Genomic DNA, 23,488 nt, shown 5'->3' on the forward strand with positions numbered 1-23,488 from the left:
ATGAGGATCCTTGCCTGATATCATTGAACCGCATGCACACAGATGTGAAGTTTCTGCTTTCGGTCCGCCGCTTGCAGAACTAGTAGTTGCCATAGTAAAAATAGTATCCAAGCTCACCACAACGTGCAACTTAGAAAAAAGGAATATCTAAGAGAATTCACCGTAACACGTTAATTCTCTTCAAATAAATCAAATAAAATCACTGTTACAGTGAAAAAAGACCTGCTAACAAAACAGCTGCATTCGGTAATGTACCTTGATGGCTCGTCTCAGAACAGTTAAACAACTATTTTGAAGACAGGTCCTGCTGAAGGATGGCTTCCAATTTGATCTTCACGGGGAAGAGATCGAGAATGAAGTAGGGACCACCGGCAGTTTTATATATTAGGGAGGCGGGACTACCACATCACTGTCGTAATTGGTCTGTCAACTGACAGACGTGGTGTGATTGGTGCTTCCAGGATCTGTCACACCCAGAGGCGTTTCCCATAGTGAGATACCAAGCGAATGTTTGAAAGAAAACGGTCCTCCTACTCCAAACTTGTAAACATTGGGTCGGTACTTCCGACTACGCATGACCTTTCCAACGTGATGACGTAATGCGTGGCACATCTCAGGAATAGTAAAAGACGGCATTTGTGGTTAAAAAGTATGTTTTTTTAATTTAATTTTTTATGCTAGATAAGACCCTTATTTCTTGACTGGGATCATGTATAGCCTTTGAAGCTGCATTGAGACTGACATGGGGGTGAGTAAATTATCAAGAATTTTTTATTTAAAGGTGAACTACTCCTTTAAGAATTGCACAAAAAAAAATTTATTACAAGTTTTCTGAAATGTTTAAATATGCAAATTATGCATTATCTAATTAGATATGCACTAATGTGCATACATTTCTAGAACAGAAATCAGAACATTTGATAAAGCCAGGTTAAAAGGTTTCTTTTTTAGAGATTTTTTCAGATGGGATTTTGGATATCCCTTTTTTATCAACAGCCAGAAAAAATAATTTTCACCATTTTTTAGGAATAAAATGTTGTGTGAAATCAGGCAAATGGTAACACTTTATAAGGTCCCATTTAATAAGGTCCCATTTGTTAACATTATTTAATGTATTAACTAACAATGAGCAATACATTTGTTCCAGTATTTATTAATCTTTGTTAACATTAGTTAATAAAATACAGCTGTTCATTGTTTGTTCATGTTAGTTCACAGTGCATTTCTAATTTTAACAAATACAACTTTTGAATTTAATAATGTATCAGTAAATGTTGAAAGTGAAACTAAAATTTAAACATGATTGTTAAATGCGGTAGAAGTATTGTTCATTCTTAGTTCATGTTAACTAATGTAGTTAACTTATGTTAACTAATGAAACCTTAATGGGTAAAGTGTTACGAGGCAAATTATACTTCAATCAGTCAGTCAGTCAGTCATATTTATTTATAGAGCACATTTAAAAACAACAGCTGTTGGCCAAAGTGCTGTACAAAGTGTAAACAGGTATCCTAATGAGTAAACATAAAACACAAATAAACAATACACTACAATTTATACCACTAGGTCCACTTATGACCATAAGCAACAGTAAATAAGTGGGTTTTAAAGGGCACCTATTATGCCCCTTTTTAGAAGATGTAATATTGGTCTTGGGTGTCCCCAGAATGCATTTGTGAAGTTTCAGCACAAAATACCCCACAGTTAATTTATTATAACCATTTGAAAATGTCATTTTTGGGGCCTGTTTTAAAAAGAGCTGTTTTGGCGTCTACCACTTTAAATGTAAATGAGCTGCATATCCCCGCCCTGCTGCTGGACCCAGATGATGAAGAGACTCCGGCACAGAATAAACACGAATGAGAATGGACTAAACGTCTCGGAATGGTTATTTGATACATTTATGTACTTACAAAGTTTTAATCGCGTCCCCTTTGCCATTATGGATGTGCAACACACACACACACACACACACACACACACACACACACACGAACTGTGATAACGTTCGCGCAATTTTTAATTCAAGTACAAACGATTTATTTATTTTTTTCTTAAGGGGAGGGAGATAGACGTTTATATAGCCTACTGTCTATGGAGATAGAGCAGACCTTAATTTATTTACATTTGTAAATGCTGCAAAAAAAATGCCTACGTGACATAAAACTGTCTGACGTTGTTTGTTGAGACATCCTATGACGACGACAATAAATAGCTTTAGAGGCATTTGTTGTTTAACTGGCTGACATCGATTGAAATGACTATTTGCTCATAAATCATAAAATACACTTACTTCTTCTGGAGGTGACGTTGGATCGCGAACTGTAGGCAACGATCCACACTTGAGGATTAACTTTGACCCTCATTCACTAAACAGTCAGTCAGAAAATGAATCTTGTATTTAGGAAGTTTAAGTGGCGCCTTTTCTTCATAAATAAAATCCATCCGCTGCGTTTTCGGTGGCTCTGATGTCAGTGAAGACTAGTATGTCCATTCTTACATCCCACAACAGAACACCTACACTTCTTAGGAGACATTACCGGCTGTCATTGAAACAATGGAGGATGCAGATCACCGAGGGCGGGGTCTATGCCAAAACCAGATGTCAATCAAATCACGTCGGTGTGGCTTAGCTCATTTCTACGTCATAGTGAGGGAAATCTAGAACAGGGTGTTCTGAGACAGTGCTTATGATTTATTGAGATAGTAAAAAAAACTACAGGGTGGATTTTTATCATTCTAGGGTGGTTTTGCTCACACACTGCCAACACACATTTATGTTCAAACACCATGTAAAAGTGAATTTTGCATAATAGGTGCCCTTTAAGCAAAGATGTAAAATCAGTGCATGTTGGTGCAGTCTTTATGTAAGATGGCAGATTGTTCCAAAGCTGCGGAGCGGCCACTGAAAAGGCACAATCTCCTTTCAATTTTAAACGTGTCCTTGGAACCGTCAGCTGTAGACTACTGGTTGACCCAAGTTGTCTAAAAGCATTATGGTGGGTTAAAAGGAGATTAGAAATGTATGGAGGAGCCAGCCCATGCAAAACCTTATAAGCAAACAAAAGTGTTTTGAACTCAATATGATGTTTAACTGGAAGCCACGGGAGAGAGCACAATACTGGTGAAATATGTTCGCTTTTCCTTGTTCCTGTTAACAATCTTGCAGCAGCATTTAAACCTTCAGAATATACAAAGGAATAAAACTGTAAAATGTGGTGCATGTACGTGCTCCTAAAGTACAGATTTCTCCTTTTGAGAAAACAGCCTTTAAAGATATGTACTGTAATTGAAATCTAAAGAGGCAAATAGAGTGTGCTATAAAAGATGCACTTAATATTGGATATTTTCTTTCCACTTTCTTTCCAAAAAAAAAAAAAACTATGAAAAGCTAAAAAAAAAAAAACCTCAAAATTGACAGATGCATGATTTTTTTTTGTTTTTGCCAGTAGTGTCTCACCTTCATGGGTAAGGCAATCCCAGAATTCACCATGACAAGCTGGATATAAATGTCCCTTATTTTATGTAAATAAGGAAAAGTGCAAAACTAATTTAATCTAATAACAAATTATTTAAGGCAAAGACACTTCAGGCTTTTTGAGATTTTGTGCTATTTTGCTTCCATGACATGCCTTCTTTCCGACTAGTGGAAAGAAAACATTCACAATACACATTTAATTGTTTATTTTGTTACACTTCATCTATTTAAGCATGTACATTTAAATTATAATACATATCTTTAAAGGATGGGAGAGTCAGAAATCTCTACTTCATCACTTACATACAAAAAACTTAACAGTTTTACTTCTATCTATACTAAGAAGGTTTAAACAGAGTGGTTTGCTCATACAGTATAGCATTCACCTGATTAATATAATATTGTATTCCTAAAACATGGCATTTGTTCTGTCTGTTGACAGTATTTTCTGATTTATGGAGTGATAAAAAGAGATATCCAAAATCCCCTCTTTAAAAACCTTTAACTCTTATATGTCAACAAAATAAAACAAGAATTTTGAGTTGAATTTCAAGTTCAGATTTCTGTTCTGAAATGTATGCAAATTAGTGCATATTTCATTAGATAATGACTCATATCATGGCATATTTAAATATTTCAGAAAACTTGTAATACAAAATAACTGGCTTAATGTACTGTGAATAATCACCTGGTGAAATATGTTGTTGTTATTGTAAATCAAGTGTTTTATGCTAGTTTCAGCCCGACACAGTTATCATTTTAACATCCTGTGCCACGTTGTTTAAATATGCATTTGCGCCCATTTGTGCGCCCATGGGTGTGCTAGTCTGAAAACGAGGTGTGTTCAGGTGCATTGTTTGCGGGTTGCTATTTTGAGGCAACTATAATAGACTGTGCTATTGACCAACAAAACCTGGTCTAAAGTCAATGGCGCAATATTTATTTATTTTTGTTATTTAAAGAGCGTGTTAGTAATATGAGCCTGTAGGTGGATCCACAACGTGCGCACACTTTGCTTATTACACACACAGGGATGCGCAGCATCACACAAACTTGCCATATATTAAAAATAAAAGGATTACAATGTAAAATATTAATATTGTGTACATAAAGATATGGTGGAATCTGGCTTGTCCCGTAGATGGTCTGCTTGCTTTAACCTTGCACACGAGCAAATTAATTTCCTCTCTGGAGAAGCGTTCAGTCTTTCCGCTTGCAAATTCTGCCATGTAAATAGCAATTGGCGCAAGCGCAACTAGGAGATGACAATCTGATTGGTTTATTGCACGTTACGCCCAAAACACACCCATTACTCATTAACCCTCTGGGGTCTGAGGTGTTTTTGGGGTCCTTGAGATGTTCTGACATGCCCTGACATTTGTGCTTTTTTTCAGTTGCTTATAAACATATTAATGGCAAAGGTGTAATAACACTCTATTTAGCACAAACAGGGCTACCATAATATGTGAGCAACATGTATGTACATGTTTTCATTTTTGAGAGAATAATGTTTATGCATGGTTATTGAAAAAACTAAAAATGAAAGTTTCCGAAATAAGGCCACAAAACACATACTAAATATGTGTCAATAAGACTTTTGACTAATGGATGTCGTCGCCTTTTCTTCAAAATGATGTGAAAATCATCCTGCCTAATCATTCACATAAGACGATACATTGATTTAAATTTTGTGAAACACTTTTAGATTGGAAAGGCAATATGCGGATGGGGCGTAAACGATCCAACACCATCATGCATATTTAGTGGTTCACACCTGAATTCAGGTCTTCATTCAGGTGTGTCACTGAGCCACAGGAAAGAATGCAAGGACTATATATATATTAGGGCTGTGTATTGGCCAGAATCTGGCGATACGATACGTATCACGATACATGGGTCACGATTCAATATATTGCAATATATTTCGATACTGTGCATAAGGCGATATATTGGGATTTTTTTAAAGTAGGACTATAATTTTAGAAAAAATAATATTTAAAAAAAGACATGATGTGCATAAAAGTCAAAGAAGTTTACTTTAGGTAAACAATTCAGTTCACAGAAAATCAGACTGCCAGTTTGGTATTGTGCTTCACAGGTTCTTAGTGAGCAAATTTTTATATTTCTCAAGTAGGCCATAATAAAAGAAAATACATAGCCCCTGTCACAATACAAAACAACAACGTGAACTGGACGAAAATGAATGAAAGTGAACAAAATGAATGTGTCATATAGGCCTATTGAAATCAAGTTTTTATGTGATAAAAGATTTTAAAAGAAATGGACGCGCGAATGAGGCGAATTAGCGTCTGCCGCGCTAAACGCCTCATTCGCGCAACAGGACCTCCAGACGCGCGTAAACGCGTCTTTGCATTAACTTAACATTGAAATCACTCGCGCCAGACGCTCTATTCGCGTTTGGTTTGAACGCAGCTTCACGGTGCGCGTCCACTACAGCGGCAAAACTACGCTCGGTGCCGCTGGCAACGCTGTAACGTCTCCGCTTTGGGGTGTGTCTGTTACGAGTGTGTTTGTTTTTTTTCAACACACGGACAGTATAATCATCATGCACGCGATTACATTTAGAAATAGACAAGCTTTGTTTCCAAATGCACCAAGCAAAGATCCTTTCAATTTTATAAACCCAGCCAATATAATAACAATAAACACATCCAAAATAAAATCTTTGACATATAAACAACTGCAAAGCGTCTAATTTGTAAACAAAATGATTTACGCACTAAATCCATCATAAACTGCCGACCGCGTTTTTCGCTTGATATTTGCATAAAGTCGAGAACTGCCCAACCTTTTGACGCTCTCAGTCGCTCTCAACGCTTTCTCCGGTCCGCTGTCAATCCCAAAATGCACTGCTGAGCGTGAAGCTCGACTTCCATAGGAATGAATTGAAAACGCTTGCTCCGCTCGCTCCGTGCCAGTGGACACGCACCGTTCGGCGAGCCTTTTAAAGGGGTGGTTGATTGCTATTTCACTTTTTTCATTTTAAATACTGTGTAATGTTGCTGTTGGTGCATGAACAGTATCTGCAAAGTTGCTGCGCTAAAAGTTCAACGTAAGCGGAGATATCGTCTTTTAAAAATCAGGAAGTTTAATGCCTACAAAAACGACTCAAATGGGACTACAACGAGATACTTCCCGGGTTTTATACGTAACTAATCCATACATTTACATCAACCCTCCCTCCGGAACATGTTCTGCTGTCGAAGAGGAGGAGTTATAGTGGAGAGCTGTAGCCGTCAAAGTGTGTTATTTTCACCCAGCTGTCAGGTCTTCTGTGTTCAGGCTTCCTACAGACGCTGTAGTTCGTCAACAATGGTTAAAATTTATGTTTGATTATGTTCCTGACAATTACAATCATAGTTTAGCTCTCTGTGCTGCGCATTTTACGGAAGACAGCTTCCAGAATCTACACGAGTTCAATGCCGGATTCAACAAGAAACTATTACTACAACATGAAGCAGTTCCAGCTTTAAAACCAGAAGCAACAGTTGTTGGGCCACAACCTGCAAGTAAGATTTAATCATTTTAAATGTATTTGCCTGTATAATTTAAGACGTAATGTTTTAGTTTTATCAAGGATGTAAACAAATGCTAGCGCTGGCTTTAGCCACTTAGTATATGACAAACATTTTGGACCCGAATTTGTAATATGTACAAATTTTGTAAACGTATTTTCCATGTATACTTTATGACGTAATTTTTTTATTTGATCAAGAACGCAAACCAATGCCAAAGCTGTTATATAGGTTATATAGTAGCTAGTTAGTTCGATGCTATTTTGTGTGTATAAGACAAACGTGTACAAACTTCAAAAAATTATCGCAACAGCAAACTTCAGCTGCTGTTATCACATGTACACCTAAAGAAAACGACAAACTGAGTAAACTAAGTTTTGTGAATAGTTAAACGGTTGTTCATTCTATCAATAAAACAATATCTTTAAAAAACGGTATTACTCAGTCATGTATTCAGTTTTAAATGTTTAATCAGGGGGAAACCGTATCTCAAAAGCTAACAAACAGCAGTAGCATTTTCAAGTAACAGCGTATGGAAATTCTTTGAGAGAATAATAATAAAATAAAAAAAATTACCATTCAGAAATGTTTAGTAAGAGCCGTGTTTGCGGAGGTTCTGCTTGACTCTCTTCATCACCGCTCTCTGGGTCTGATTCTCATACTGATACGGCAATATTGACACCATTATTTACATTTGACCGAAGTACATGTGACTGTCGCCGGTAAAGGTAATGGGCGTGAAGATTCTGGACGCAGTTTAGCCAATTACAACACACCGGCCGAACTAACCAATCTGAGCCCATTGCCTGTTTCTGAGGGAGTGATTTCATAGACTCAGGAAGTCAACCGGTCGTTTAAATGACAGAGGAGGAAGCGGCTTACAATAAAGGTGAAATTTTGGAAAAATAAGGCGTTTTTTAACAAACGAAACACTAAGACATGTTATTTTGCAGCCCATAAACACAATCAAGTAAAGAAAAAAGGCAGTAAACCACCCCTTTAAACAACATAAACGTGAACCACCGTCTTACCATGAATATTTTTGGACATAAAAAAAAAGAAAATCGATATTGTGTTTTTGAAAATCGATACAGTATTGCAAAATAAAATATTGCGATACTCATGTGTATCGATTTTTTCTTACACCCCTAATATATATATATATATATATATATATATATATAAATAAAATTGGTTCACAGTTGGAAACACAGTTGTTGTTGTTTTTTGCACAAATTGTGCTTGCAAATTGTATAATATCCAATTAATTGTGCAGTTAATTCTCATGCTGTATTTTCAGAAAGTTTTGGAATATATTCTCTACCCAAATGTGTCACTAATAAAACACAATAAAAAATTATTTAAAGAGAAGGCTTATATTTGTCACAGTATATACTGTGTTCTGTGTTTTCTGTGTTTGGTTCTGTGTTGATTGTGTTCACCTGGACTCATTAACTCTGATTACACCTGTTCCTTGCTTCCATTGTTCCAGCTGCCACTCATTTAGGTCATGTGTGTATATATACTCTGTCTTGTGTTATGTCAGTTGCTGGTTCATTGTCTGAGTTTCAGTTTCTGTGTTAATGGTGTTGTAGTTTTCTGTATTAACTATATTCATTTGGATTACCGTGTCGTCTCCGTGTGGATGTTCTGGTCTGTTCCTGGTTTTCACCATTGATCATCTTCCACCAACGCCACTACCAATCATCCAGCACTCTCTACTACCGTTATCCTTTGATCATCATTGTTGCTATCTGGACATTACATCATTCCTCCTTCCTGTGTTGTGTGTTTACCTGTTTATAATAAACTCTCTTTTACTTTGCACTTGCGCCTACATCCTCATCAATCGTACCGTGACAGAATGAACCAGCCACTCATGGATGTAGCAAGTGCGATGGACATGATCATTTCGCTCTTTCCCGAGCGTCGACCACGAGAGAGAGAGGTGGAAAGGAGATCCAAGCCGGTTCACAAGATGGCTACCACTGCTGCACCTGTTCTTAAGATGGCTGCCAGTCCTACTCCTAGTCCTAGGAGGGCCAGTCTAGAACCGATCACACCAGCTAGACCCGGGCGAGGTTCTAGACTGGCAATTAGAAGAACACCCTTCTCCACAAGGCCTATCACGTCAACTCCTGTTTTAAAGATGGCCACAGCCAAACCGGTGGCAGTTCTCAAGAGGGCCGTCATCATGCCTGCACCGGTGTTTGAGGCAGCAGTGGCCATACCTGCATCTGTTTCCCAGAGGGCTGTCGCCATACCTGCATCCGTTCCCCAGAGGGCCGTTGTCTTACCTGTACCTATCCTCAAGATGGCTACACATGAGTCTGTTCTCAAGAGGACCACCGCTGCAACACCCAAGCCACTTCACAAGATGACTGTCACACCCGAGCCACTTCACAAGAGGGCTGTCACACCCGAGCCACTTCACAGGATGGCTGCTACACCCGAGCCACTTCACAAGATGGCTGTCACACCCGAGCCACTTCACAGGATGGCTGCTACACCCGAGCCACTTCACAAGATGGCTGTCACACCCGAGCCATTTCACAAGATGACCGCCTCATCCACCTCTCCAGTGCATACTAGGACCCAGAGGTTAATGTCTAGTCTGGTGGATACCCAGATGATGTCGGTACGGGCGGTTGGGATCCTAAGTCCGTTTGTTTCCAGTTCTGTGGTCTCTACAGTGCCTGAGGTATGTCCTTTGACTTCTGTGCTGCCTGTGTTGGCTATGGCTCTGTGGTGTGTGTGGTCTGCTTTCTGCTCTTTTGTTTCACAAGAGGTCTCTCAAACCCATGAATCTGAGTCTCCTGCACTTCCTGTCACGCCTGAGAGGTTCGAACCTGAGTCTCCTGCATTTCCTGTCACGCCTGAGAGGTCCGAACCTGAGTCTCCTGCACTTCCTATCATGGCAGAAAGGTTTGAATTTGAGTCCCCTGAGCCTCTGATCTCGACCAAGTTAGCTGAACCCAAGTCTCCTGAATTTCCTGTCCTGACCATAAGGCCTGTTTCCGAGTTCCCTGAGTTTCCTGTGAAGGCCGAGATGGTTACTCCTGAGTTTCCAGTATCCTGTGGGTCAGCTGACATGGTCGCTTCCAAGCCCCATAGACTCTCTTCCCTTGCCAAAATGGTCGTGCACGACTCTCAAAGTCTCTCTGTCTTGCCCAGTGAACTGTCTAGTGTGCTGCTCAGTGAACTGCCTAGTGTGCTGCCCAGTGAATTGCCTAGTGTGCGGTCCAAGATGGCCGATCCCGAGCTCTCTGAACTCTCTGCCTGGCCCAAGATGGCCGATCCCGAGCTCCCTGAACTTCCTGCCGAGCCTGTGTCCTCGGACAAGCTGGCCGCCACAGAGACTGTTCACGTTATGTTTGCCGAGCCTGTGTCTTTGGACAAGATGGCCGCCACCGAGCCGGTGGTGCCAGTTCCAGTGCCTGAGCCGGTGGTGCCAGTTCCAGTGCCTGAGCCGGTGGTGCCAGTTCCAGTGCCTGAGCCGGTGGTGCCAGTTCCTGTTTCTGAGCCGCTGGTGTCTGTTCCAGTTCCTGAGTCGCTGGTGTCTGTTCCAGTTCCTGAGTCGCTGGTGTCTGTTCCAGTTCCTGAGTCGCTGGTGTCTGTTCCTGTTCCTGAGCCGGTGGTGTCTGTTCCAGTTCCTGAGCTGGTGGTGTCTGTTCCTGAGTCGGTGGTGTCTGTTCCAGTTCCTGAGCCAGTTCCTGAGCCAGTGGTTCCAGTTCCTGAGCCAGTGGTTCCAGTTCCTGAGCCAGTGGTTCCAGTTCCTGAGCCAGTGGTTCCAGTTCCTGAGCCAGTGGTTCCAGTTCCTGAGCCAGTGGTTCCAGTTCCTGAGCCGGTGTCTGTTCCAGTTCCTGAGCCGGTGGTGTCTGTTCCTGAGCCGGTGGTGTCTGTTCCAGTGGTTCCGGTTCCTGAGCCGGTGTCTGTTCCAGTGCCCGAGCCGGTGGTGTCTGTTCCAGTGCCCGAGCCGGTGGTGCCAGTTCCAGTGCCCGAGCCGGTGGTGCCGGTTCCAGTGCCCGAGCCGGTGGTGCCAGTTCCAGTGCCCGAGCCGGTGGTGTCTGTTCCAGTTCCTGAGCCGGTGGTGTCTGTTCCAGTTCCTGAGCCGGTGGTGCCAGTTCCTGAGCCGGTGTCTGTTCCAGTTCCTGAGCCGGTGTCTATTCCTGTGCCCTGGCCGCCCGAGGGAAAGTCTCCGCCCTGGCCGCCCGAGGGAAAGTCTCCGCCCTGGCCGCCCGAGGGAAAGTCTCCGCCCTGGCCGCCCGAGGGAAAGTCTCCGCCCTGGCCGCCCGTGGGAAAGTCTGCGCCCTGGCCTCTTGAGCTCTGTGGTCCGCCCTGGCCTCCCGAATTGTCCATTTCCCCTGCCCCACCCTGGTCTGTCCTTCCTGTTTCCCCTGTTCCACCCTGGTCTCAGGTTCTGCCTGCGGATCCGCCTTGGCCTCCTGCACTGCCGGTCCCGCCCTGGCTTCCTGCCCTGCCCGCTTTGCCTGCCCTTCACGGACCTGGCCCGCCTACCCTCCCCCAGATCCACCTCCGTTCCTCCACCCACCTGAACTTTCTTTGGGAGTGTCTGGAAGCCACTCCTTAGAGGGGGGGTACTGTCACAGTATATACTGTGTTCTGTGTTTTCTGTGTTTGGTTCTGTGTTGATTGTGTTCACCTGGACTCATTAACTCTGATTACACCTGTTCCTTGCTTCCATTGTTCCAGCTGCCACTCATTTAGGTCATGTGTGTATATATACTCTGTCTTGTGTTATGTCAGTTGCTGGTTCATTGTCTGAGTTTCAGTTTCTGTGTTAATGGTGTTGTAGTTTTCTGTATTAACTATATTCATTTGGATTACCGTGTCGTCTCCGTGTGGATGTTCCGGTCTGTTCCTGGTTTTCACCATTGATCATCTTCCACCAACGCCACTACCAATCATCCAGCACTCTCTACTACCGTTATCCTTTGATCATCATTGTTGCTATCTGGACATTACATCATTCCTCCTTCCTGTGTTGTGTGTTTACCTGTTTATAATAAACTCTCTTTTACTTTGCACTTGCGCCTACATCCTCATCAATCGTACCGTGACAATATTGACCTTTTAAGTTTTTGTTTAAAAACTTTATAATCTATCCGATTTTTGTAGTTGATTTTTACTCATCTTAGTATAACAATAGAGTCTGCTAAAAGCTGTTCATTCATTCACACACAGAAACGTGATTCATTTTGAAACAGTATTTGTGCCAGCTGTTGTAGCTACACAACAGCGCGCATCTGTGCATTTATTCATTCACGCACAGAAACGCGATTCATATTTAAACAGTCTTTTTGCCAGCTGTAGCTACATAACAACACGCATCTGTGCGTTCATTCATTCAGCGTGTACAGACACTTGCGATTAGAACAAAGCATATATAGAACTGACCTATTCCTCAGCCGGATCCCTTTGCTCCTCGAAATGAAACTTCCAGCACTTCTGAGGTAAATTTTCCAGGATTATTATCAAGATAGTATTATTCCTCACAGCGTCGTAAAGTACATGAGTCTGAAAGTAAACTCGCAGTGTGTGTTATCCAGCTGATGTGGGCGTTTCACAGGATTGCAGGGTCGCCTCACATTTGCGTTTGAATAGCGCGCTCTCCGTGGGCGGAGTCAAATTAAAATATAATGAGCTGAGATGAGAACGACTGACATCTCTCTCTTTTCATTCATATTACATAAACTGAGAATATTTGTTTTTTATAAAAATTACTTCATTTAAAAGAAGAGAATTCAAGCTTCATGCCTGTGTGCCTGTGTGACTGTTTGAGTATTCGCTGAGTTATGGTTCATTTTAGGACGCGTTTAAGAATGGACTTAACTGACAGAGAGAAGGCAGAACTCGCTTCGTGTTTATTTTTCTTTATTTGGCAAAAAGCACAGCACTTTGTTTTTATTGTGAGTATACACAAAAAAAAAATACACACTTAACAGGATCGATTGATGTATGAAACTCCTATGGAAAATCAAAGTCAACAGAGTATTTTTGAGTCTCTTTTACACTGATAAAAAAAAAGCGAGCTGGTATCGCCGGCGATACCGCCGACCCCAGGGGGTTAAGAGAATACGGACAACCATTTAAGACCATGCGCCGGGTACGTCGACCATTTTTCCCGTCGATAAACTAGCAGAAGTGGATTCGGACAATTGGGTCCGTAGTGTCTTGCCTTAAGAAATGTAAAACATTTTTGTGTAGGCTGTATATTTTTATGCTTGTTAGAGCATTACATTTTTAGCTCCTCCACTTATATGGAGTTGCTATCTATGTAGAGCATTCCAACTTGGCCGCTTAAGAGGTTCCATTTCAGTCATGATACCTTAGAAGACTATATAGGCTGTAGACGACAAGGCAGCTCAGAACAGCGCTAATGTGTTACACGTTAAAGGTCCCATGACATGAAATTTTCACTTTCTGAGGTTTTTTAACATTAATATGAGTTCCCCTAGCCTGTATATGGTCCCCAAGTTTCTAGAAATTTCAATCGGTGTAAATCGAGCTTTTGCTATCTTTCTCTGCCTTTGAGAAAATGGAGGCTCATACGCGCTGATCTTGAATCTCCTCCTTATGACGTCATAAGGAGGAAATGTTACCTCCCCTGTCTCTGCTTTGCCCGCCCAGAGAATATTTTCCGCCCATGAGAAAATGCGATAGGAAGTAGGAACGCGCGCACGCGATTTTAGTTTGTCCACGAGAGATATCATGGCTTAGAGCGAGCGAAGCATAACAATTGCTCAATGATTGGATGTACAAATGAACACTGAAGGGTCGATACAGAGCTGGGCTTGCTGAACGTCTGAAACTAAAGTCTCTCTTTGGCTCAGCTACACACCTCGGACAAGTAAGTCAACTAATGATATAAGTGCGTTGCTTTACTGTTTATGGTTACCTAGATTATTACACGAAGAATGTGGCTGTAACATTAGCTATGCAGTTTATGTGTGTGAATACACACACTGTAACGCGAGTGTTGTACACTTCTTTGTTATTTGGATAACCGTTTTCCTGTTGGTTAAATGGCGCGCGCGATATCCGCATTTCAAGATCGCAGAGCTTGATGTAATTGTAATAAGATAAATACAGACGTTACAGATCTCTCATGAAAGGGCAACAGTAGGTTAGCGTTAGCTACATGATAATAACTGTAAACCATCCGAATAAAGTACCGTATCCAGACATAATATTTTAAACTAACCATTCGGAAGCGTCCTGCTGGAGCCGCTGAGTTGCAACTTCTTCATCCGTTGCTTCTCCATCCGGATCAGATTCTGGGTCAAACTGAAATGCTTGAAAGATTGCGTGTCTTCGTGCCATTGCTATATATCCAACGTAAACATGCACGCCACGGTACCGTTGCGCAAGATGGTCAAGGCCACACCCACCCTACACCTTGCACCGCCTTTCTCCTCCTCATTATCATTTAAGGCTACAGACACCGAAACGGCCTGTCTGAAGGAAGCTCATTCTGGGACTGGCTTGTAGTGGCTATAATTCTGCACCGAGGCTGAATTTTTGGAAAGAGATTTCAGATACAGTACTAGGGACCACTAAGGCCTATATTAAAGCATACAAAAAGTAGCATGTCATGGGACCTTTAATCTTAAAAGAAACTATAAGCCATGCTGAAGAATGTACCGGCAGACAGTCGCGGGCGAGTTCTGGGCGTCTGCATCTCTTGGCGGGCGTGTGGCAGCATGTGGTAGCGCTTGGCTTCGTTCACCAGGTCCCTGCAGGCCTCAGAAGATTTGATCAACTCCTCGTTGTCCACCACGTTCAGCAGGTAGCTGGGATGAATGAACGGAAGCCGCACCACCGCCAACAGCTCAGACACATGCTGGGTACACGACAGAGAGAAAAACAAGACAGAGAGAAATAATCGAATGAGAACCGAGAAAGAAAGAGATAATATAAGACAGCTTTGTGCTATACACAACCTTAATTGTGGTCAAATCACTGTTACGGATGGCCTCATGCCTTATTGCATTATTATTTTCATTGACTGAAAAAAAAAATCTCTCTGAATAAGAAAAAAATCTCTCAACCTGCTAGAAAAATAAAACGAAGTCTTCCGAGGGATGCTGTGTGAGGATGCCCATTATAACCAAAGAGGTACAAAACAGATACTGAAACACATTAATGTGTGACAAACAACCTCCGCTAACAGCATAAACATCAAAACAAGTTCAAATATTGAAAGCTGGAAGTTAAACATGTTCTTTTTTGATTTTCAGATGATTTACCTTCAACACAAACAGAAATCACGCAAATGATTTAAAAAAAAAAAGAAAAAGAAAAAAGCATGTTTCATACAGATTGGTAATTCAACAGACATAGGCATGTTAAAAGTCATGTTAAAATCATTTAAGAGTTCATTGAAAATAAATGAAATATTTTTAAGAAGTTGAATTGAAATCAAATGTTATGTTTAATTAAATTTAAATTAAATTATAAAACTTTATGTATTAATAATGTATTTATAATTATAATGATATTTATTAAATAATATAAAAAATACATTAAAATTAATTTAAATTAAATTGAAGGAATTAATACAAATGAAGGAATAAATAAGTGACTTAATTAAAGAATAAAAAATAAATAAAAATGGAAGAATAGTGAATAAGTACGGAGCCCACATGAACAGCTTGACGTACAGGTGATCCTTTCCAAAGACTCCTTTTTCAGCTCGATCAACATTGGGTTGCCATGGTGAAAAATCCCAGTGTGGCATTACTCCTTGTCCACTATATCTCCAGCGAGATTGTAAACACAAAAAGACACGGTCAACAGCTGGTGCGGCTCTCCTTCGCTTTCTCACCGGCAATCGATTTCAAAGGGAGCCAAACTGAGGGCTTAGTTTTGAGCAAAACACATTTGCATGTACACATTGTATTTCCAATGGTCTAGAAGAGAAAGGAAGAAAGGTCAAAGATTTACTGGTGACAGTGGTGGCATTTTACTAAAGTCCCTGGTGAGACTGGAAAAATCTGCACCATCACATTCAGATAGTTTATCAATCTGGCATTTCAGGTAGGAGCTCAAAACCATTTGTGGCGTGAGAAAAGGATCAAATAAATGAAAAATGCTATCTGAAAAACGCGTTTCTAGCAATCTACAGCCAGCATGGCCGCTGGAGAAATCCCTCAGGATTACAACCATTCCCTCCACTGCTCAGGCAATCAAGACTTTTTACTGAATGATCTAGGAATCCAAATGCAGCTCCCCTCACCACTCCGCTGAGCATATCTGCAATAATGTCATGCCATGAGGGAGCCAGCCTATGGCACGCTGAATACCAGATTAAGACACAGAGAACAGCACAAACCACAGCTTTACTGTGCAAAAAGACTGATGGATGAATCATCAAATGCAATGTTTCAGCAGCTTACAGGCTGAATGCTTTGTAATGCTATTAAAATATAAATGCAAGGTCAGAAAACAAGAAACAAAACTCTGAGTGCAAACAGTTCTGTGATGTGCATAAGTTATTCCGGATGGAATCAAATTCATGAATTGCCCTCTTTTTCACTTCACGACATACACATTTACATTTAATCATTTAGCAGACGCTTTTATCCAAAGCGACTTACAAATGAGGAGAGCAATAGAAGCAATCAAACCAACAATAGGGCAAGAATGTGTGAGTGCAGTAACTAGTCCCAGTTAGTCTAGCACAGTACACACGAAGTCAGAGCTTTCCCTATCCGATCTTTTTTTTTTTTTAACCTCGTTCTAAAAAAAAAATCCGTAAATACGGCATTGTCTCAAGAAATATCTGCGTACACACAAATCCAGACCAGACCAGTATGTGGTGCTGTTATTCTACCACAGAGATATACTAAAAACAGAGAAGAAGACTTGGAGCATGCACATAAACCTTGTGCGCTGTAATAGACCTTATTCAGAGCAGCGCCATGACAGGTATGAAGGCTGTGAGGGATAGACTTGCCGTGTTTCCAATGGCATCTGCTGTAAAACTCTGTATAAAGCTCCTAGATTACTTTCAATTTTCCACAGCTTATATTGTCTGGAGTTTTTTTGTCAACTGAAATTTCTTGGAAAGATATTTTTCCAGTGTTTCATGAACAGAATAATCAAAAAACACATTAAATAACAGTACAGCCCATTGAAGAGATGCATGTTTATCCCTCACAGCCTCACTGTCATTCCCATTAAAAATCAAAGATGGCGCTGCTGTGAATAAGGTCTATACAATAATAATAGGCTCAGTAGCTTCTTCTTCTTTATTGAACAATATGACCAACTATAAATGGCCTGGTACAAAATATGAAATGTCTTAATCAGAACACAGACAAGCATCATAGCATAAGAAAGAAAATATATAAAAAAATACATTCAAGTAAATAATAAAGAAATAAATAAAGAGGCCCAGTAGCTTCTGCAGCACAAACACAAGAATGTAGTCCGCAGTTGTTGTTGCTGTTATGTGAAGTAGCATTGTCTAACTAGGGTCGACACGTGGGATGATGACATAAATATACGGATTGGCTGTATACACGAAAACGTAAGGGTGTCGTTTTCAGATTTATCCACTCTGGGACCTGGTTTAAAAAAAAATAGCGGTTTCAGGCTCCCAAAACGTCAGATCCGTCTGGACGATACACAATGTTTACGTATACAGCTAAACGCGTCTCCGTGTGGACAAGGCCTTAGAGTGCAGAACTCTTAGCACCTAATTAGCTTTCAGTGCTTTGATCGGTAAATAGACACATAGAATAGTAAGTGTTTTCACACTGGGCTCGTTTGCTGCGGTCCGAATCCAAGCGTGATCGTTCCCGGCGCCCCCCGCAGCGCTGGTCTGGTTTCAAACTCAACTTGATTCTACCGAACACTGGTGCACTTGTGTTCATCTTACATCATCACAAATGTGCACGGCGCATGATAGAAAACAGAATGCGTGTCAATATACTGTATGTGTGTTGCATGAAGGTGGCTTTCTGCTGCTTGCAAACAGGACTCTTTACAGGAGACAGTGGAATGCCATTCATTTGCTGCCCTGATTGCACTCGAGGTAAATCATGAACACTATCATCCCTTACATGTGTTTTATTTAACTAAATACATGTAATTGGCTAAAATGCATGTGCAGGTTGCTTTTCTTCCTGAACAATTGCACAAAAAGTCTGTGCTACTTTCACATTCACGCGAATTGCGCCAAAGTTCGAGTGCAACCGAACTCAGACCACCTCCTCCAGGTAGTCTTGGGTTCAGTACCCTGGTGCACACACAGGTCCACCTTGAAGCAGTCAGGGTAAAGGTCCATGAGAGTGATTTTGTGCCTCTTTGGGATGGCACCATGAGAAGCCTGGAGTAAGTCGTTAAAATATAAGCGTGAAGAGCCAGTGGTTGTTCTGTAGGCAAACATCAGTGCCTTGAATTTGATGCGAACAGCAACCAGTGCAATGGCAAGTTACAACAAAATGAAGAGCAAATTATCCACATTAGATGTGCTTCATGCTTCATTTGCGCACAGGAAATGTGGTTTTGTTGTGCAAAACTGTTGCATCACTACTAGACCAATTAAACCTCGGGAAATTCTGTGCATGCAAATGCATTTTGCTGAAAACAAAGGGCAGTTAACAGATGGGTGGATTCATTTTTAGCTTAAATAAATAAATAACATGGTGTTGTTGTGCAAAAGTATTGCATCACTTCTAGACCAATCAAACCTCTGGAAATACCATGCACCTGGATTCAGTTAGTTTAAAAAAAAAAGCACTTTGTGTCAAGACAAAACCGAGCTGCTATGAAACATCACAATCTGTACATATCCTCGCATGCATGATGAGGCATCTGTCAATCCTGACACAATGATGTGACACTCTACTGATGCACAAACTTCTGTAAAAGCGTCCTCACATAACAGCTGCATTTGTACATTTGAATGCAAACAGAACAGACGCCAGAACTTCTGAGCGCTGTGCTTGATACTCATCAAATTGCTATTGATCTCTAACAAGTAAAATCTCAGTTTCCAGCATTTGTCAGCCACAAGTTTCTGATTCAATACTTTTGACAGATATTCTCATTTACAGGAGGAAGCAACTTCATTGTCTTTTTTTTCCTTTTTCTGAAGAAAAGACAAATCCCAAAAAGATCTAAAAAGAATATCTGTTCTCTTAAATATATTAAGAAAAAATCTGTCTGGAATACTCAATTGTGTACTGGAATACACTGGTTAGTCAATCGCTGCATTCTGCAATCAGTTTGCAAGATTCATGTAATCGAAGTTTGCGAGATTCGTGGAATTGAATCACTGAAAGTTCCTACTGTTAGTTTTACAGGAAACAATAGTGACCACAGGTAAACAAACTTGCTGATGTAATGTATGGTTTGTATAATTACTCAATTTTGTAGAGCTATTCATTCTCAAGCGCAAGTGTGTGGCATTTAAAACTTGGGCAAATCATAAACTTTATGGTGGTTAAACTTGCATTTAATCCGCAAATCACATGCGTGCCGAACCGCAGAGCCTGGTCTGTACAGACCACGGACTATCTACGAGCCGTTTAACCCCTAATTACACACACGCATTCACACCTACGGACAATTTAGCGTCTTCAATCACCTGTACTGCATGTTTTTGGATAGTGGGGGAACCGGAGGAAACACACAGACACAGGGAGAACATTCAGACTCCACACAGAAAGGACTCCTGGCTCAGCCGAGGCTTGAACCAGAGACATTCTTGCAGTGAGGCAACAGTGCTACAAACTGAGCCACTGAGCCACCCATTAGACATAAAATATATCATCTGAAAAAATACATCTTAGACTGCAAAACAAATGCAATGCAATGCAATAAATGAAAATGCAATGCAGTATTTTATTTTATTGCATGGCTGACTGATAACACAAACTGCTGAGATCACAAACTGTTCAAAATAAAATAAAATAAAATAAAAAAATTATTGGTCACACCAGTTTCTGGTCTCTAATATTCCAGGTTTATATTCAGGTAATTTCAGATATACCTGCTTTTGTAAAAGAACAACTAACTTGGGAATTGGTCATTTTTACGCATCTCAGAAGGAGAAGTCCAGACATTACAATGTGTTAAAAGTCCACTAGTTTTCATCTAGTTTCCACTAGATCAGGGGAAAGACAATCAGAAAACAAAAACCACCACCACCACCACCACCACCACCACCACCACCACCAACAACAACAACAACAACAACAACAACAACAACAACAACAACAACAACAACAACAACAACAACAACTATCAAAAAACACACTACCACCTGCCAAAAAGATGCCGTCCTGACATTAAAATAATCACTGTAATATTTCATTTCATGGCCAGACACGCTTGCTGTGCTCTTCACATTTTCCTCGAGACATATAATAAACAGCGATTTCCAAGGCAAGACATAACATGCTGGAATCAAATTTGAGATGTTTATTTTGCTGCTTGTAAATATAAAATTGTTCTATCAGAGCCATAAATCAAAAAGTTGAGCGGCTCTCTGAGCGAATCTGTGTACAGATGCTAATAGAAAGTGAAAATTCAGGGAGATTTTCTTCTTGTGTTTCTGTGCTTGAAGGCACATCCGTTTGATAAAGAAATGCAAAAAAAGAGAAATGAGAAAAGAGAGAGAAAGAGAGAGAGAGCTACATACACACAAAGACAGCCATGCATTAAAAATATATTAGATAACAGGAGGGGAGACAGAGAGCACATTCCTTTGACGGGACGACAGACTGATGCTCAGCCAGTGTGAGAGCGGTTTGATGGATGGGGAGCGTCGCTGTGCTGAAAAGAAGACAGATTAAGCATGTCCAAGAAACACTTTTCTCTCTATGGATTATATAGAAAGATGCGTATCCTGGAACAGCACAACAGTCAGCGGCACTACAGCCGGACAGCGCCGTGTCTCTAATGATGCCTGTGTGTTGAGATAAAGCAGGAGTCTGCGGCTCACTTTGAAAAATGACCTGGGAAAACAGCCTCCATCGCAATACTCAGCAATTGCATTTCAGCGTAAACCAGAGTCAGCACAGAGGGCAGAGGAGAGCGAGAGCTGCCGGATACAGACGACAACGGTTCATAAACACATGACGTGTTGGTGTCGGATCCTTCCTACTAGAACAGAACAATCTAAATCGTATAGTGGATCAAATACTAAACTCATATGTTAAATGATATTTAGCTGATTTTGATTTAAAATATATAATAACCTTACAATTTATTTATTTATATTATATATTATTTTACATTATACATATTAAACTTTTATAACTATTTTCTGTTTTGACTATGTATGACCTTTGGAGTGTCTTCTCTCAAAAGAGACAAACATTTGTTTAAATATGTGTAATAATAATAATAATAAATAGATAAATAAAATAAAATAACAACATAAAACAACAAAATAAATAAAAATAAAAATAAAAATAAACAGATTTGCTTGAGCTTGACCAAAGGATATTTCTGAAGGTCTGTGAAACCCTTTTAGAAATAAATAGTGGATAATTTATTTGAAAAATATTGCAAATATAATCTACCCAGCACATTAATTACAAATTGTAGTTGGTTACTGGTTTCAAATTACATAACACAAATTGTAGTTAGTAATGTAATCCATTACATATTTAAGGTAATATAATCGGACTACTTTTTGATAAATTTTATATTACTTTTGACCTAACTTAATGTTTATCACATTGATTTGAATAAGATAATCTTGTATCATATTGATATAAAAATACAAAGAGAAAAAAATATATATACTTTTTTTTGTTTTCAACAACACTCACTTAAATGCATTAAATGCACAATGCACTTAATACACTCACTGAATTAAATATTACATTACGTCAGGGTTAATGATGGAACTGCAAGGGGTTTGTGAGTTCAATTAAAAGCTGTTAAGTAATTGAATCACAAAAATGTAAAATTAAAATAAAGAATTTTAAAATAAAACCATTCAATATAAAAAAAATGACAAAAAAAAAGATTTTTACAAAGCATTTTTTTTTTTTTTACGTACATGACATGTGACCATTAATTGATGTCACAGAACCGTGAAATTAAATGTATTTATTTATTATTATTATTGACAATTTTATTCTTAACCTAACTTAAGTTAAATTAAGTTAAAATATCAGAGGGGAACAAAAGTAAATATAATAGGTCAAACAGGTTCATCTGTCAAAAAAGTTGGGGAATTCCTGCATTGCATGTAAATCTTGAATGACGTGACTTTGTACATTTAATGTGCTTGAAAGACAAAAGCCCTCCAAAAGACAGTAATACAAGGTTAAATGTCTAACTGAGTGATAATTCAAATAATAGTGACTGTGTCGTCAGGAGCCAATTAGATATGCTATGTTGCAATGTTGAGAAAACACTTCTTTAAAGTCATATGAATTCTGTCAATCCAGTGATCAAATGCTGCAAGTCTCAGTTCCCTTTCGTCCTGGGAACTCCAACGTGTCGTCGGGGAGTTCCCTGACGAATTGGGATCACGCTAGGGAGCCAATTGCCTTCGAGAGAATAAAAACAAGCCAATGAATATTGGCATGCAAGATTTGCATTCTGCGACCCGCCTACTAGCGCGGGTATTAAAGGCGGAAGTAAACATTGCGCAATGCCTTTCACTTCGGAGCCTCCAGTGTGTCTGTGTGAGCTGCCGTGTTTGCCTGAAGAGGAATTATTGGAGAGAGAAAGGAAGAAGATCCTCTGTCGCTGGTGTGATGGCGCTTCAAGCGATCACCGCGTCCTGCTGCCGGTCGAGTCCTTTTTTGAAAAAAAAAAAAAGGCCGTTTTCACGGCTGGTATTGGGTGAGTGCAGCACACGGGCTTGCAGTTTCCCCGTTGTGTCTGCCGCGGTGGTCCCTCGGCGCTTCGGCGCATATTGAGCATTCTTCTCTTTCTCTTTCTCTCTCTCTTTCTATTTTCTTTCTTTTTCTAAAAGAGCAGCACGGGCGTTTCACGTCCTTTTCAGGATGTCGTTTCACGCGTGTGTTTCTGGATGCGGTCGACTTCTCCCTCAGGAAGATGGTCATAAACACTGCCTCTCGTGTTTGGGCTTAGGGCACGCTGAGGCAGCGTTTGTGAATGAGTTATGTTCTCATTGCGGGAACATGACTCTGGCGATGCTGCGTTCAAGACTGCGAACCCTGAAACATGGGGGAGTCCCTTCAGAGAATCCCCGATCTAGTTCGTCGGCCGGTTCAGTTCGGCAGGCGGCTACTTCGGTGATTCCTGCTGGTGAGCGTATGAGGAGCCGCTATGCTCGAAAGGGCGGCCGCGAATGTCGGGCTTGTGTGGAACCCTCCACCGGGTCCCGAACATTCGCGGCTGGATGATTGGTGTCTCGGAGGGGGCCGTGCTGTTGCCCCGCGGCCCGCTCCAGTACCATTCTTCCCTGAAGTGCATGAGGAGTTGAGGAAGTCTTGGCTGGCCCCTCTGGCAA

General features: G+C 40.6%; 1 protein-coding gene across 1 annotated transcript in view; it reads right to left on the bottom strand.

Annotated features, from left to right (window-relative positions):
- Nucleotides 1-23,488, bottom strand: part of LOC308679861 (kelch-like protein 29) — a 263,473-nt gene that overhangs the window by 82,413 nt on the left and 157,572 nt on the right. The window contains exon 9 of the mRNA XM_081347670.1: nt 14,680-14,878. Coding sequence (XP_081203796.1) covers nt 14,680-14,878 — 199 coding nt within the window. The remainder of the gene's footprint in view (nt 1-14,679; nt 14,879-23,488) is intronic.

The sequence above is a fragment of the Scardinius erythrophthalmus genome, assembly GCF_964197995.2.
Source record: "Scardinius erythrophthalmus genome assembly, chromosome: 19".
In the NCBI taxonomy this organism is placed as follows: domain Eukaryota; kingdom Metazoa; phylum Chordata; class Actinopteri; order Cypriniformes; family Leuciscidae; genus Scardinius; species Scardinius erythrophthalmus.